The 18,426-nt window shown below is 42.9% G+C and overlaps 1 protein-coding gene across 1 annotated transcript; it reads right to left on the bottom strand.

Moving 5' to 3' along the window:
- Window positions 1–661: 661 nt before the first annotated feature.
- Window positions 662–18,426, bottom strand: LOC139459809 (serine/arginine repetitive matrix protein 2-like). The gene is made up of 11 exons (XM_071241498.1): window positions 18,327–18,426; window positions 16,900–16,963; window positions 16,041–16,136; window positions 15,505–15,623; window positions 14,114–14,159; window positions 9,876–10,425; window positions 7,323–9,471; window positions 5,197–5,293; window positions 4,367–4,469; window positions 3,026–3,173; window positions 662–855 (listed from the first exon to the last, which is right to left on the bottom strand). Exons 1-11 carry the CDS (start codon window positions 18,424–18,426, stop codon window positions 731–733), a joined length of 3,597 nt encoding a protein of 1,198 aa, XP_071097599.1. The 3' UTR covers window positions 662–730.

Raw genomic sequence — 18,426 nt, 5'->3', positions numbered from 1 at the left:
GTAAATATTCGAGTCTTGACCAGACAATCCAGTGATTGACATCATGAGCATTGATCCACGTAATTGGGATACAATGACATGCATGAACCAAGTCAGCCAGCCTGACCACCTGATCCTGTTAGTCGCCTCCTACGACAAGCATAGTCGCCTTTTATGTTTAGCATGGGTTGCTGAAGACCTATTCTTGTAACAGTGTAGAATTATCACAATCATTGATAACAGGTATTTTGCAAATAAAGTAATGCATTCAAACTCAAAAAATCACACAAAACAAAGATCACGACCATTAAAGGCTTATTTCATCTGGTTAGTGAGGTGAACAAAACTTGATCCTCAATCCATGCAAACAATGGCTTCTGACAAAATAACAATCAGAAATAAATAACGGTCGTGTTATAGTGACCTACATGCAGCCAATTATATATAATTGTTGGCCTAACTATGTTAGCATGGTTAGTGTATCAAAGTCTATTCACAATTTCAAACACATGTAAAGATAATAAATAATACTGAAACACAATTTTGAAAACTTTAGTATTCCATATATATACGTATATTTATATTTCATCATAAATGGCTTACAATAGTGAATGCTTATAACAAAATATAAACAAATATTACCAAATATTTGACATTATTTCCTGAGAAATAATCACTTCCTACAGTTACATTCTTCTGCAAATTTGTATGACATAGAAGAGAAGCTGCAGAAGGGTGCTGATCGACCTTGTCACTTCTGTGTATCTGTCTGGGAGTCCTCCTCCTCTTCCCCTCGAGACTTGAACCGTTTGGTCAGCTTCCGGCGCCGTCGATACCCAGGCTTCTGTTTTGAAGGTGACTCCACCCGGATATAACCTAAAACAAAAAAAATTCATTTCCCTCATACTTGAAACAAACAATACAGTCCAGTCACATTGAAAGAAGATATTACCAACTAGTTTAATCTATTTGTTTTAACTCTGATTTGTCATACATTATTGAAAAGTTATACGTCCCAAAGGAGCTTCTTTATTTCTTCACTGAAGTTTGCATTGGCAATCATCTACTTCAAAATAACTCATCCCTTATCCCTGTACAAATGTATAGAAAGAAGTGAAGTTTTGTTCCGATAGGACAGTGAACATTGTTTTGTATTTTCTGATACGAATTATAGGGAGGTGAGGTGAGGTGAGGTGAGGTGAGGTGAGGTGAAATGGGGTTTGACGGCCGTTCAAGATAATTGCGACATGCATGCTGTGTGTTGCTGTTTGTACTAGTCTGGACCATAACACAGTTTCACATAGATGAAACACTCAGACACATATGAGTTGATCAGTCCTTGTTTATTCAATGCCAAGCATCAGGCAGGGTAACAAGTAACATCTTTGAAGGTCTCTTGATATGACATGGTCACTGGTCAGGGGATCAAACCACAGACCTTCCACCCTCGGAGCAGACACTCTATCCTCTAGACCATGGAGGCAGTTGATACAATATAAGCTAACAGTGCAAACATGCTGGTCCTGGGGTGTAGAACCCCATCAAAATGTCATTTAAGTTCCACAAATAGTATGTATGTCTTTCTATTATTTGCAAATCGTAAAATAGTCCATGCAGTAATCATGGTAATGTCACATATATGCTGCTCCAAAAATACTATATGAGTTTGGGCAATTTTATTATTAGCAGGTATTCTTTTGATAAAGGCAATGCAGCATTCTAATGCAAAACCCTCCTTTGTCTAGGGGAGATAACTCTAGGCCTCATTTTGTAAACAACACATGGTTAAGGTCCATTTGCCCACAAAGATATTAATAGCTTTAGGAATGCTGTACACTTAGAGTAACAATAGATAAGGGTTACAAAAGACCGTATTTAACGTAATAAGCGCCCAGGACGCTCTCAAAATTAGAAATAGGGGGCTCTTATTAGAATATTATTTTGGTGGAGAAAACAGAGTTGAAAGATAAATTTCGTGGTTTATGCTGACGGTCTGAACTGTTTAAATACAACAAATATATTTTTCCAGAATTAAATGCCCATAATTAAGGGTGCACATAACACACTAGTGTGTATTATACACGAATAAATAAGTCTTGCGTACATTGATCAAACGGAAGGGGTGCCAATTGGGATTGTTCATTTGCCATATATTAGCAAATATTACAGTGGGCGCTTATTAGAACGGGGCGCTTATTACGTCGAATACGGTAATAGATTTAGGAATGCTGTACACTTAGAGTAACAATAGATAAGGGTTACAAAAGACAAGCACCAACATAAACAATTTGTGTCAATGGGCCATACTTGGCCATGGGTTTAGTGAAGGGATATTCATGCAGCAGCCATTACCTCTAACATGTTATCACAGAACCCTACAGTGTGTGATATCTGTAACAAGCCAACATTTGGTTGAAAGTGTGGGCATTAATATCTGATATGTAAGCACTATTTTAGTCACTTCTTAAAAGGATGGGTTACCACCGCATGGTCCATTTGTACAAACAGATGTTAGCACTACAAAGATCATTACTCCAATACCTTAACATAGAGTAGGCATAGTGCTGAGTTCAATTTGTCATGTGGGTCAAAATCTCCTGCCTGGAGACTTAGGACGGGCATCACCTTTCCCTACAGACTAAAAGGTATGTGTTGTAAATGTGCAGCTATTACACTCAGCCACTGGTCCAAGGGAGTTAACTCTAGACAAAACTGACTCGGAAATTTTGTGATATGGAGCAACTGCGGTTATTCCTGATGAACAGAATAGAATAGAAGAGTAGGGGAGGAAATTAGCCAAAAACATCAACTAACCCAAATAGTGATAACATACAGCAATACCTCCCAAAATGTTTGAAATTCTACCTGCCCTAAGAAATGTAAACATGTATACCTCCAAGTTGTAACCAATTAAAACTAACAAATACTTGTAAAGCATTTTGGCAATTGTAAGGTGCAGTGTCTGGCCTTAACATTAACAATACTGCCCCTGGCTGGCGGGCTAGTGCTAATTTCCCTCCCTGATAGAAGAGCAAGCCAGTGTCACCTCTCTCCTCACACTCCTGTGTGTCAGGGAATCCGATGGACCAGAAGTGTTCGGGTGTGGAGGGCGGCAGGTAGCGGGCGCGGTGTCTGGAGCAGTCCTGGATCTGCTGCTGGATTTCCTCCTCTGAGCAGCCTTTACTCTTGTAATACTGCAGAGGGAACACAAGCTCAATGTTTTAACACTGTTTGTTTGTTTGGTCTTTAATGCTGCAATCTGCAACATTCCAGCAAAATGATGGTGGCCTGAATACAGTCAAGTCTCGTTAATCAGACACTCGTTAATCCGACAATCGGCTTTATCCGACACTAATGATGGGAACCGATTAAATCAGTGCTATTTAGACCAGTTAATCCGACACTCCGACTGACACACCAAATTTGCAACGAACTACCGAATTATCAGTCTCGTTAATCCGACACAGTCATCAGCATACTCTGTGGTCATCTGCCCACGAGTACACAGCCAGTGTTTTGATGCGAGACGAATCGGCTGGTAGCTGCATATTACAATGGATGCAGAGATAAACTTGCTTAACAATAAACAATTAATGCTTTAAATACAGGATTAATCACATGCTAAGATTACCTCATTCTCATTATAATCAGATACAAGTTCTCGCTATCGCCGAGGACTTCCCGTTACAGGTCACAACAGAACAATATTTCTGGAACTATGACTGACCAATGAAATGCCTAACAGGAAGTCAACGTTGGCCACTAAGAAAGCAGCTTTCTCAAGCTTTGCGGTACCAGTTTCAAACTGGCGACTTCCATTCCAGACTATCCTTATTAAATTATTTTGAATTAGTCATACAGTCTGTAACAGTTATTTTGTGCTAAGCTTTAAAGGTTGCATGATTAGAAAACATATTCCGCTAACAATGTAAAAAAACAATATGAATATTTCATTTTTTATTACTTGTTTGTATTGTTACCTATTGAGTAGTTGTCCGATTTTCGATAACAAACTTTGATACTACTTAATTCCGTTTATCCAACATTCTCGTTAATCCGACATAATCATATGCAACCAACGATGTCGGAATAACGGGACTTGACTGTATAATGCTTTTTTGTTGTTGAACCTCCCACTCAGCAATAACCTAGCAATATGATTACAGTCTGCAAATGATCGACCAGTGACTTATATCATGACTGAAAATAATGAGCCTGGCGCAGACAAACAAGTGGTTGATGTTATGAGCAACGGTCCACGCTGTCAGGGTATTTGTGACACACTATCCACTATATCACGGATCCTGATCCGTTGGCGTTAAACAATAAACAAACAAACTTCTAGCTTGTACACAATTGTATCAGTCTGCAAACCACGTGTGCCCACCTCGTAACACTCCTGACAACTGGAGGCCTTTAGCTGTTGTCTCTCCACCTTCTTCCTCACCACATCCACATAGGCGAACTCAGCCTGCTGTTTCCGCGGCACTCTGGAAGGAGTAAATAACAGCTTGATAAGGAAAGGCTGGGATTTATCTGGGCCCACTCAGAGGCCATCATTAATGTCAGTAAAAGTTCCCAAATTGAATTTAAACTTTCCCAAATCATGCTGATATGGTTATAAGTAGTGTGATGGTTTGGTCAAGGTGACTTGCATTTCACTCTTGGATGTGTGTATGTGTGGCTGCTTGTGCTATTCTGGACTAAAGCCAACCTTTTGTGCTAGCCCATTGAGATACCATGTCGCATTTATTCTTTTACATGAATACCCCACTCAGACACAGTATACTGACTCCGAGGCAACCAGTCTTTGTTTGAGCTCCTTAATGCTGAGCACCACGCAGAGTAACAACAAGTACCACCTTTAAACATCTTTTGGTATCACGCGGCCGGGGATCGAACCCCAAACCTTCCCCTCTCCAGGCAGACTTTCTACCACTAGGTGGTCTAAAGACCCCAATGACAACTCTCAATTTCAAAACAGCATACTGTACCACTGTCAGTGAAACCAGTGTGTATCCGAGTGTTGTGCTACCCACGTGTCCCAGTGTTCCACAGCACACGGCACCTTAATAATTGTTAATTACTCACAGAGGGCTCATTACTGTCAAAAAAACATGCAAGGGCGGTTTTCACACTTTCTGTTAAGTTCATATACATATCAGTGTTTACAAAATTTGTCAGATTAATTAGATCGCAGCTTCAACAGTTTCTGACCTGTCAAAGCTGTCACTCAAGGACTCCCTCCTGTGACCCCGCCCATCGGGAGTAATCGTGTGTTCTTCCTCCTCCTCCAAGTCATCTACATCACCGCCTGCAAGGATACGACAATGACAGATGAGTAAAATGTTACATTTTTAATTTCCAAATTAACGAATGAAGATGAAACGTATTATTTTTATACTTATCCTATCTCACACTATGCATTTCTTCTTTTATCCTATGTGGAATCGTGCTTGAACAGAGCTTTCAGCTTCTAAAAAACAATCCACCTGAACACACACCAGCATCACCCTGGTCACCTCCCAAACGAATGGATCGTGATCCCGTGCATAGAGACCTACACAACCTGATCATGTGCCCCCTTTGTCACTACATTCTCTTTCTCATCGCCACATGGTGACGTGTCTGACAATTTGTTTTGCCCTAACGATTTCCCGACACTTAGTGCAGACGTTTTTATACCACATTATGGGGAGTGCAAAAGAAAAAGGAAAAAGCGATAGATAATCTGCATCTTGCTTGTTCGTAATGTCGACATACCTACTATACCTTTGACCCACAACAAAAGTGTTGTGACTGTCACAGACAGTGCAGCCTTGAATCGTGCAGTACAGAATGCAAACACCTCCGGAGGCTGCATTCTCCATTTATCTCCCCAAATGTCATCAGTGGGAAATCGATAGCCACTCCAAATCCCATGACTCGGACAAGAAGTCTTAAGATGAATCCATCAATGTCCATTGTCACTCATCAATCTACAGCAAGCCTTCTTCTGCCACCGTGTCTGCTGCTGTCCCCTTAGCCTGACAATCATTGGCAACAGCACTGGTCACCCCAGATACCATAGTGGTCTTTGCCACCACTCCCTCAGGTGCTAATTCATCTATGATGGTTGTCTCCCTTTCGACTACTCCCTCCCCTGTGGCATCCCGTTCAGACAAATATTCCATCTCCACTAATGCCGTTCGCAACCCTAGACTATTGTATCCATTCCTATCGATCCCCAAGGCCCAACGTCTCCTAGGAAGGATCAGGTTAAATCACGCTCTTCACCTACGGCTTACAGTCCATAAGTGGCTTGATCAAATATTCACCACTCTCCTGAACACTCTCCTAGGGATCGCGGTTCTAAGGTTCCACGAACAGACTCTATCTGATCCCAGGATCGACGTTCTGATCACTGCTCCAAGACTCAGTGCTCCCACAGCATTCAGTCTCAAAAGGCTTGGATCAACGCTCTCGCTTTGACAAGTGACATTCCAGATCAGGTGACAACAGGATCTAACCACAGGAGTTCGTAGCGGAATTCATGCTTGGCCTACAGCCTCGTATAATATGTGGGTGAATCTTTTTACAACAATCAACATCAATTCAAACTTTGAAAAGAATCTTATTCTGATTATTAGGATTGTGTACTGCCTGGAATTTTGTATTTCAATATATTTTTTGTTATTCTTAGGTTCGACAAACTTCGTATTGTGATACATGCTCCAATTTCATGTCATAACACACCGCTGTGTTTTCTTCCACTTTCAAACTGCACTTCATATTGTTGGGAATGAGCTCAAGATCAAGAGGCTTGACCACCATTTATAACTGTAGTAATGCTTAATCATGGGAGGTAACACAGTGACAAATAGTGGTGCTTCCTAGAAATATTATTAGAATGAGATTAGCTGTAACCAGGAAGATTTCAATTTATTTCATTATTGAGAAACCCAAGGAAAGCACTTATTAATATATTTTCTCAATATATCGACCAATTTATCGTAAAACATATTGTGGATGGCTTGCATACCAGGCTACTGGTGTACCGGTAATACCAGGCACTGCTACTGATTATGCTTATCAACATGTCAAAATAATATAGTATGCTCAAATATGTTTTACAGCTTGTTTTTTAACAAAACTTTGCATTAATGACTAAATTGTAAATATATTAACTATGTCTCATTGCTATATGGCTGCGATAATGTCGATGCAATGTTAAATTTTAACTCACTTACTTACTGTCATCAATGGCAGTGTCATGTCTACATGCTTATAGCATGAACAGGACTTTAGCCTGTCTGTGAAAGATTTTCAACCTTGATGTGAAATTACAATAAATCAGACCTCACCTATCACTGCTTCTTTTCCTTGAGAATCCCCAGATTTGGAAGATTTGGAAGAACCAAACTTGAAACTGCGTGAGCTGAGTGGAATACTGTCAGAATCTGTCTGCACACTATCAACATCCATCTGTGCCTGGAACATGTGAGCTTTCATGAACTTGGGGTCAAGGGTGACATCTGCTTCATTCTCCTCTTCCTCTGTGTGTAGAGATGGACCCATACTCTCTACACTAGCACTGGGCTTGCTGGCTCCACTCTCTACACTAGCACTGGGCTTGCTGGCTCCATTGTCAGCAAGGTAGTCATCATGGTCCAGAGAGACTCCTTCATTGAAGGAGTCAAAACTCGGGACACTAGTCTTTTTCGTCCTTAACCTGTCTTTCATGTCTTCATTACCCGATTCAGCAGTTGAGGCTCTACCATCCTTATTCTTCTTGCTAAATCTAGATTGAGCCTCACCGGAAGCAGGGTCTGTATGTGTTCTGCTGCCATGTACCTTGTGAATCCCACCCTTTGTTCTGTAACAGGTGCCCTCCCCTACATCCAGCGAGGCTCCCTGTGACCCCTGACTGTGACTGGCTGACCTCGGGCCTGGGTCTCTCCTCGGCTCTCTCCTCGAGCTTCTTCTCAAGCCTGGCCTCTGTGACAGGAGTTCTGTGTCAGAACAGTACTGAGTCAGGCTTACATCGGGGTCCAGGCTCTCGTTCAAGACATTCACTGGAAACTTCCGTATCTGATCCACACCGTGTCCTTTATCAGAAAATGTCTCCAAGGATGCTGAATCTGGAGCTACAGTTTCATCTAAGTCTATCACATCCACATGGTCATTCTGTGTTCTGGAATGTCGGTCTGATTTCTGTTTCGGTGGAGATTTCTTGTTTGGAGACCTCTTGTTTGGAGACCTCTTGGATGGAGACCTCAGTGACCTTGGTGAGGGTGGCTTCTTAAAGACAGGGGGAACATTCTCAGCACTAGTAGCATCATCGGGTTTGTGTTTAGATTTCACAAACAGAGGCTTCTTTGTCCTGACCCCCTCTTTGTTGTCATGTATCTCCTGTAGTGACAGTCTGATAGCCTTATCAATAGCAGCCCTTTCCTCGGGTTTAGTGGGAGAGACGGGCAGGCCAGGTGGACTCGCGGTGAAAGCCTGGCTCAGAGTCGTCTGCTTCAGCTTCTCAGCTTTTCTCAAGTTTCTAGCATGAACAGTCCTCTGCAGCCTTTCCTGAGAAGTCCTCCCAGCTTGCAAATACTCTGAGTCGGTGTGATTTCGTTCCTGTGTTCTCACAGAGACATCTGTACTTCTTGGCGCCTCCTTGAGAGCCGGACTCTGTCCACATTCAGTGCTGCGGGTTACAACTACCTCTACTGGCCTCAGCAACAGAGGCGACTCCTGGTCTGACATCACCCCACTCATGTTGACACTCCTCCTGCTGGACGACCTGCTGCTGCCTGGCCTGTCCTCCTCAAACAAGAAGGGAGACTCGATACTCTGCCGTGATCCCTTCACACCGGAAAATACTGGAGATGATGGTTTGGGGGACATATCCTTGCCATTCATATTGTCTAATTCTATTTTTTTCACTACCACACTATCACTTAATCTTTCACCCTTTTTATGATGATCCGAGGTACTTTTATCACATCTGCTTTCATCTTTTCTTGATGCAGAATTCTCTTCCGGCTGTGTCCTATCAATGACAGTTCTACTCCTCCTGTTCAAAATCCTGTTGACCTTCTCCATCTTGTCCTCTACATCTGATGGAGAGGTCACAAGCGCATCATCTGGACTGCCATCCACAGACTTGGCCCTGATCGTGTCCTGTGTGTCTATGTCAGACTCGGACTCACTCTCACTGCTTGTCAGCCCCATACCAAGGGTCTCAGGGACCACACCGAACTCAGTATTGTTGCGCTCCGCTATCAAGGACCTCCTGCTTCTCTGTAGCTTCTCTGGTGAGCCATCTGAACTCATGGAGGCTGTCCTGTCCGTGTCTGGGTCACACGTCTCCTGAACCAAGATGTGAGACGGATGTGGGTGGTAGGAGCGCTGTTGCTGATGAGGTGGCCGGGGGGCAGGAGGTCCATCAGACTCATCCGACGTGTTGTGAACATGGGAATTGTCAAACTTGTGTTTCTTGTTCTCCTGCACAGCATCCTTAAATAAAGAAATCAACAATCAATACAAAATAGACATTGCCCCTAAATCAATTATGCAACGAGTCGATTGGTGCGGACAATATTTCAGTTTATATTAATATATGGGGGTGAGTAATCGTCTAAACACCACAGTCAGCAATATACCAGCTACATCATGGCAGTCTGTAAACAACCGACAGACAAGTCAGTTGTCATGAGCAACGTTCCACAGCGTCAGGGTGATGACACTCAATCAACCCAGTCATCGATGACCACTGTAGTTGACCCCAACATCAACCTAGGTTACGAGGGACCAATGCTGCCTCAGATTCCCCACAGAGCAAATATCGTAAGCTTTCGATGCATTCAAGTAGTATCCAATAACACTTTCTTGTCTTCACATCGACTCGGCAAATTCAGTACCTCGGTGTATCTGCTTCTCTTCCCCGGCTTCCTGCCCAGACGCAACTTCCTCAGTCTGGCGGACTCCGGACTCTCCCTGTCACTGGACCCGTCAGACCGACACCCTTCCTCTTCCATGGGTGTTGTCTCTCCACCGCCGCTGCTAATCTCCCTCCTCCCAGGGTTGCTGGGCAGTGTATCCGAGGCAGTGTCTCTCACAGCACAATGATTGACATTGGATCTGGTGTGTGATGTTTTTGCAATACCACCATCCGAATGTTTCTGATCAGATGTTCTCGGGTTATATACTTTCCCTGAATCAACTTCATCAAAGCATTCACTTCTCTTGAGATTAGCGGCCCTCCTATCACATGATCTCTGATTTGCCTTACCCACCGACAGATCATCGCTGCTTTCTGTACAGTGTCTTTGTGTGACAGCCTTCATTGTTCTGGAACTAACAGTTGATGCGGAGTCCCCATTTTTGTCTCTAACTGCAGACGCTGGACTCCTTCCAGGTACACTATCTGCTCCATCAAAGGACTTGTTTGGGGTCAGAAGATTGGACAAGCTGGAAAAGCAATAAACAGCATATCTTACTGAGCAGTCCATTTTGATTTTGTTTGTTTGTTTGTTGTTTAACGCCACACTTCGCAATATACCGGCAATATGATGGCAGTCTGAAAAAAATAATAGAGTCTGGACCAGACAATTCAGTGATTGACATCATGATCTTCGATCCACGCAATTGGGATTGATGACATGCATCAACCAAGTCAGCGAGCCTGACCACCCAATCCCGTTAGTCGCCTCTTATGACAAACATTGTCGCCTCATTTTGGTTCGGAACAAAATACAGGCGAGGTGAGGACAAATAGGGTTTAACTTCGCATTCAAGATTATTGTACTTGGGATATGTGTGCATGCATGCATGAGAGTACCAGCTTGTACTCGTCTGGACTAATGCCAGTCTCATAGTGCTATACTGACTCCGTGACAACCAGTCATTGTTACACCCCTTGATGCTGAGTGACAGGCAGGATATGTACCATTTTCTGGACATGTTACGTTGGACACACTATCCACTAGACCACTAAGGCAGTCAAACAAAATACAGCGAAACCATCATTCTGGCAAATAAATTCCAGACTATACAATCAGATAAATGCATGTCAATTACTCATATCATAAATTCAGCTGTAAATTGTCGTGTAAATGGAGCAATCTGGCCTGCACAGCAACTGATCAGTGAACTTTGATGAGCATTGTCTCAGTCATTGAACTGTAGTAATGTGGTTAGCATGAACAGCTGATCAGCTTGGGTTGTATACATCCCAGGGAGCTGAGAATGAAAATCGAGTGCACACTAGGTTAATAACGTTAGCACTTTGAATTTTTGCACTGAATGTATGGAGGCTTGCACAATCTAAGTACATACATTATCCTAATAATCAAAGGTAAGCTGGATGTCCATTCTGTTTACTGTCCAAATTGGGGAACTAAACAATATAGGGAATCAGAGTATTCCACTTATTTATATACTGATCTCTCCACAACAGTATGCAATATTCCCGGGTGGGTGGTCAGGCTCGCTGACTTGGTTGATGCATGTCATTGATCCCAATTGCGTGGATTGATGCTCATGATGTCAATCACTGGATTGTCTGGTCCAGACTCGATTATTTTACAGACCGCCGTCATATAGCTGGAATATTGCCGAGTGCGGCGTTAAACAACAAACCAACCAACCAACCAACCAAACTTGAGTGAGTGTATGAGAATTATTTTACGCCGCATTTAGCAATATTCCAGCAATATCATGGAGGGGGACACCAGATATGGGCTTCACACATTCTACCCATGTCGGGAGTCGAACCCGGGTCTTCGGCGTGACAAGCGAACGCTTTAATCACTAGGCTACTCGACCGCCCCTCCAAAGGGCTAAAGAAGGGGAATACTCTGATTCTCTATATTGTTTAACTTATCCCTCCACAACAGTGTACAATTATCCCACAGTAGGACAGCGGGTTGGATCACCTGCATATCCCCATTTGCAATTAAGTGGTCGTGCCAGACTAGACAGCAACTTAGTCTTCAACCTAGGGTGTGTTCACTAGTCCCTTAATACATCACCACCATGCCTGGTTACAGACGAGGCTGGGTAGGAAATTACATTGCAACTGGAGGTACACGAAATATTGGTAACCGTAGTTACCCTCTCGATATGTACTCCCCTCGGTACAAAGTTTAAAGCAATCATTCCGTAGAAAGAAAGAACAAACAGATGGGTGTACGTCAACGCAGATGGGGAGGGGGCACGAGTTGCTGTGTGAAGACGAGAGGCCACAGCTGGTAGACTCCCTCGACATCCTCAACGGACAGATTCCGGAAGCAGAATTTGGCAAAAGTAGAGTCGGTTTGCCAAAAAAAACCTCGGACGATGTCTTTGACGGAGCTGTTTGCGTGATGTGCCATTGTGGACGCCTTAATTTCATATGGATGGGCATCTGTCTGAAGAATGGTGGAACATAACCAAAACAACTGGGTAGTCTTGAAGATATTCCTGCACCCCTCCTCGGTGGTAGGGAGGAAAAGGCATTTGCGTTGATGACGAAAAAACAATTAGTGATGTCCTTATAGTGATGTAAAGCACGAACAGGATAAAGGAAAATGTCCTCTGTCACCAGACCCAACAATGTCAGTCAGCGGGGCAAGAGTGAAAGTGTGATCCGCGAGACCAGGCAATAGTCACACATTAGGCCTCCGCATCTCAACCTTGTCAGCCACGGTCAAACTTGATTTGGGCGACATCGAGAGCATGGAGTTCACTGACACTTAGGGCATCAGCAAGAATGTTGGAAACGCCCGGAATGTGAGGAGGTCTCTCACCTCCAACGAGATGTCGCCTATGAGACAACATACCATTAACGTGAGGTCCAGGAGACTCTGTGAGTAAGTGATCCCAGGCAGTTGATGTCATGACCAGCCGACAAGTTGTCCATCGCTATGACGAGGCCAATTCCCCACAGTATCGTCCGCCATGTCTGAATAGCAAGTATGCCTGCTTGAAACTCCAGACAGTTGTTGCGCCAGTAGGGAAGGGGCAGTTCACAATCCTGAAACCCGGAGGTCCTTAAATGGGCCCCCCACCATTCATTTGATGCATCCACAAACAGGAGTCTAAGAACTAAGTCGGGTCAAAGAGACCCCGTCGAAGATGTTCAAATCGAGGGTCCACCAATGGAGGTAAGGTCAAAGAGAGACTGGGAGAGATACAACCTGTTCTGTCGTGTCCCGATCGAACCACAGTTGACGAAAAATCTGCAGTGGGCGAAAGCAAGCGTCTGGGGTTTGTCAAATCCTGCGCTGATGTGATAAGTTGGTACTAGGAAGATATGACTGTAAAATCCTGGGGTAAGATTCCTTGGAGATAGGTGTTCTTAAGCCCCCTTGTCAAACAGGACCCGCATGTTGTCCTGTAACGTTATGGTAGGAGGGACAAACGAATGTCAGAATCAACAGGCATGAGGGATCTATCATCCATCTTGAGGTGCAAGGACATAGAACAACCCAAAGTTATAGCATCGTCTCCATCAAGGGGAGACGCCAAAGTTGGAACTGAAATCCCATGCAATTTTTAATGCAGGACCCGATAGCGGGTTTGGGAAGCGAACCCTTAAGGGCTTCCTTATCCAAAGCCTGCTGCAACAGACAGGAGTAGGGGGTACCTGAGGAGACGAGAGTGGTACTGGAGTACCGAACTGACGTCCCTGAGCATATGAGCATCCTGAGACGGTGGAGGTGACAGCTGCATGCTTACAATAGGGGTTCAAAGTCGATACCAAAATGGAGCTTTCACGTGCCAAGAGTTATGTTAACAATGGCGGGGAAAGAAATGTGTGAGGAAGGTAAGTAGCCGTTTTTTAAATATTTTTTTATAAGGAATGGCTAAGGACACATAATTTACGGAGATATTAAATTCAAACCGAAATGACAAACAAATCCAATCGTAAATGGGGAGTGGAAGCTAACACGTCCATTCACTACGGGCGATGAAGGAAAAAGTGACGAGGAGGACAGGAGCATGCTGGGAACGACGTGGTCGGACGGTGTTTTCCGCTGATTGTTGTTTTCACAATGTTCAACACTGTTATATAATCGAAGCAAGAAGGAATATTGCATACTGTTGTAGAGGGATAAGTTAAAAAGTATGTGTATTACTGTATTACTGTACGACAAGTTACAACAATCCCACTTACTTCAGATTAGGCTGTGGAACTTGCTTGGTCTCAGATAATCTCTCTTCTGCAAAATAACAGTAAGACTGCATTCTACACATGAGTTAACTTTACTTGATTAACTTGTTTGGTTAATTTTTCTTTACTGTTATCATTATTTTCTGTCCATAATAATCATTATCCAGTTTTCAGACTAGTGGGGCTTAATTATATCCATCAGTTCTTTTCCAGGAGTAAACTATTCTAATATGCATTTATTAGTTTACCCACACAATAAACCTAAAGTGAAAGTGAGAATTGTTGTTTAAGACTAGAGTGAAGTACGATATTGATTCTAACATATTGTAGCATCATTGGTTCCCCATAAGCTCCAGCATGCATGTTGTCCCGTTTCACATTCCCATTTCAGTTTCCACTACTTCACTTTCCACGACCCATTTCAGTTAAAATGGTTCAGGTTCCCAGTTCCAGTTTCCTCTGATATATTTTTTCCTGCTTCAGACCCCCTACCAGTTTCCTAGTTAAGGTTTCCCTATGCTATGGCTTCCCTTTTCAGTTTCCCCTGCTTCAGTTCCACATTTCAGTTTCTCCTGTCGCAGTTTCCACTGCTGCACTTTCTCCCTCCGGTTTCAGTTACCCCTACTTCAGTTTCCCCTGCTTCAGTTTCCACTGCTTCACTTTTCCAATCTCATCTTATTTTCCCCTGCTTCAGTTTCCCCCACTTCAGTTTCCACTGCTTCACTTTTCCAATCTCATCTTATTTTCCCCTGCTTCAATTTCGCAGTTTCAGTTTCCCCTACTTCAGTTTCCCCTGCTCCAGTTTCCCAATTTCAGTTTCCAATGCTTCATTTTTCTAGTCTCATCTTATTTTCCCCTGCTTCAATTTCGCAGTTTCAGTTTCCCCTACTTCAGTTTCGAAGTTTCAGTTTCCCCTGCTTCTGTTCCCGAAGTTTCAGTTTCCCTGATTCAGTTTCCCCTGCTTTAGTTCCTGAAGTTTCATTTTCCCCTACTTCATTTTCCCCTACTTCCGTTTCCCCTACTTCCATTTCCCCTACTTCCATTTCCCCTACTTCAGTTTCCCCTACTTCCGTTTCCCCTACTTCCGTTTCCCCTACTTCCGTTTCCCCTACTTCCATTTCCCCTACTTCCGTTTCCCCTACTTCCATTTCCCCTGCTTCAGTTTCCCTGCTTTAGTTCCCGAAGTTTCAGTTCCCATACTTCCATTTCCCCTGCTTGAGGTTCCCCTGCTTCAGTTTCCCCTGTTTTAGTTCCTGAAGTTTCAGTTTCCCTGCTTCACTTTCCCCTACTTCAGTTTCCCTGCTTCACTTTCCCCTGCTTCAGGTCACACTGCTTCACCTTCCCGCTGTCAGTTCTCATATTTGTTTCCCCTGCTTCAGTTTTCTTCAATTTACCGAGATAGTGGATCATCTTCTCCTTCTCCTCCAGGCTGTGCTTGTACGCCTCCTGTATGGCCGACACCGAACTCTGAAGGTGCTCACACGTCCGACACTTCCCACTGCCCCGACCATCCCTATTGTCAGGCACATGTTTGAGGTAAAACAGGAATACAAACAACTATAATAGGTTTGCTGCTGAGGTCAGCTGCTGTAGTATTTGAATGCAGATAACCTCTTAATCTTTTTTTTTTTAACTAACATGGTTAATTTCATAAATTTCAAAATTTGAATTTTCTTCAACAATTAATATACCAAAGAACTAGAGTGAGTGAGTATGGTTTTATGCCGCTTTTAGCAATATTCCAGCAATATCATGGCGGGGGACACCAGAAATGGGCTTCACACATTGTACCCATGTCGGGAATCAAACCAGGGTCTTCGGTGTGACGAGCGAACGCTTTAACCACTAGGCTACCCGACCACCCCCCAAAAGAACTAGAGCATTCATGTATATGATAGAGTTTGTTTCCAGCTACATCTGTCAGCCTTACTGAGCTCTGATGTCCTCCAGGAGGTTCCGGAGACGAGTGTTTTCACTGTACAGGATCTCATTCTGGTCCAGCAGACCCTGCACTTTCTCTACCAGTCTGAAGTATAACTAGACATGTAACATCATACAATATCAACAGAAAAGTAAGACCTAGCTACATCAAGATGAAATTCCTACGCACACATCACCAGAACATCTTCATTGAATGCATCTCACAAAATAAACAATTTATTCTATCAAGTAAACATTGCAGTTTTTGCAACATGAAGGTTATAGCCAGGCTATTCATGAAAGTGAGTGAGTGAGTTGGGTTTAACGCCGCTCTTAACAGTATTCCACATATATCGCGGCGTGTCAGCTTAATGTGGGAGGAAAGCCGGAAGTCATGCAGGTCTCAGACATTTACCACTTCGGTGAAACCCACGAGCATGGGTATGGTGCTGACAAACCTAGAAACATAATCGGAGCGAACAGGGATTCGAACCCACAATCATAGGTTTCTGGCGTGCCCAAGGGACGCAACTCTGCACAGCGTATCGCGGCGCCTTAGACGACTGGGCCACCCATGCCCCCCTATTCATGAAAGGAGCGTCCGTTAGCTTACCGGTAACAAGTTCAGTTTGGTTGAATCCATCATGATCAATGTTTGATAATTTTGATAAAATTCTCAAACTGATTTGGTATTTGTATGTGTAAATAATTGAATCTAGATCAGACAAACCAGTGGTTGATAGAAGGATCAATGATTCACATCATCACCAGCTGACTCTAACGACTAAAGGCTCATTCTGGCTGGGCTCCTCACAGAGCTTCCACCAAGAGTTTTACTTCAGCTATCCATGTTATTCCAGGCTCATTACCTTGTTTTGTGTTGGCCAAGGTGATCATAGCCCTTTTTATATTTATCTTTTTCATCTGTTAATTCTAAAAGAAAAAGAAAAAGAGTTGTAAGTTAAAACAGTTTACTATTCAAATTACCATAGAAATATGCCTATGTGTAAATCTGATAACATTTACCTCCACACGGCTATGTACAGCTCCACTTTCACTTTCCAAATATCTACTGGTCAATAACACACAGTTATAAATCCTCCAGTTGTACATCGGGTAACTTTTACTGCAAACTCATAGCTATGTACAGCTCCACTTTCACTTTCCAAACATCTGAAGGTCAATAACACACAGTTATAAATCCTCCAGTTGTAAATCAGGTAACTTTTACTGCAAACTCATAGCTATGTACAGCTCCACTTTCACTTTCCAAACATCTGCTGGTCAATAACACAGTCATAAATCCCTTTTACAGTACCAACCTACCATTCTATTAGAGTTTGATGCTAATTTTGAACCAGGTTTCACTATAAACAAGCTCTTTCGAGTGCTGCACATCAAAGGATATCATGGAAATTGACCTTTTAGTAGACCAAATATCATGAATATGGCTTGTGAAGGCCAGTTTAACATCAGCATCAGACTATAGGACTGTTACAGCAGGAGGGATTCATAGCTTACCTAGAACATGAAATCAGTTCCAAGTGGATATTGTCAGTCCCATTAGATATTGTCAGTCCCAGTGGATATTGTCAGAAAACGTAGCTACAATTTTGCAGTAATCAAAGGTGTATTTCTAGTAACACAAACCAAAAATATATGTATTTCCAAATGAAATGACATAAGCGACAGTCCAACCTGTTACTTCCGCACTGGTTCCCTGCTCAATGTGGAACTTGCGACAACTTGTGACATGTAGAGACAGAGCCAAGCTAAAACGTTTCATTGTTTCACCTTCATTCAAAAATGGTCGTTTAGCACTGAATATCTTAACTAGCACATGACTTGTAGAGAGACTGCAACTAAAACACGAATTGACACGCTGGAAGGTAAGGGGCAAAAAGCCATGAAAAACTATCAGAAAATTACAAGGCATCGTCAGTCTGAGGTAATGCTGCATCAACGAAATAATCCAAACTCAACTATCAGCCATTGTGTTATTTCCCACAAGTTCTTGATTAATGCGACATTCAAATCTAACAAATAGTTTTCATGGACTTAATTGACTTCAATGTAATCAAGTTGGAGATCGGCCTAAATGTGCAGCACACAGGCAACCTTTCATAGGCCTTGACAAAACGATAGTTTTTTATTCATATGAACATTATGAAAAGGCTGGATTACATAAACTAACACATTGCTTATGTTTCAAAATTCCTTTCTGCATGTAGGCCATGTCAGCAGCACAATTTAAAGCTGACACTCAATGACTACCTTTCAAAACCTGAAAACTTACCTCTGATCTTCTCCTTGTGTAGTGAGTAGACCTTCTTGAGAGCAAGTTGTAGGGGATCTAACTGAGATGGTAGCTCTGTCCCTGTCGACTTCTCACTCAT

Source organism: Haliotis cracherodii, unplaced genomic scaffold, assembly GCF_022045235.1.
Source record: "Haliotis cracherodii isolate W230 unplaced genomic scaffold, xgHalCrac1.p SCAF_1, whole genome shotgun sequence".
Taxonomy (NCBI): domain Eukaryota; kingdom Metazoa; phylum Mollusca; class Gastropoda; order Lepetellida; family Haliotidae; genus Haliotis; species Haliotis cracherodii.
The sequence above is the reverse complement of the archived record's forward strand: the minus strand, read 5'-3'. Positions and strand labels throughout refer to the sequence as shown.

What these genes read in the sequence shown, in the direction of transcription:
- LOC139459809 (XM_071241498.1), bottom strand. Translation starts at nt 18,426, where the DNA reads ATGAGTGAGAAGTCGACAGGGACAGAGCTACCATCTCAGTTAGATCCC. An exon ending in AGGAAAAGAAGCAGTGATAG is followed by an intron (nt 5,294 to 7,322) that starts GTGAGGTCTGAT and finishes GTATCCTTGCAG; the next exon opens with GCGGTGATGTAGATGACTTG. An exon ending in GTTGTCAGGAGTGTTACGAG is followed by an intron (nt 3,174 to 4,366) that starts GTGGGCACACGT and finishes TTCCCTCTGCAG; the next exon opens with TATTACAAGAGTAAAGGCTG.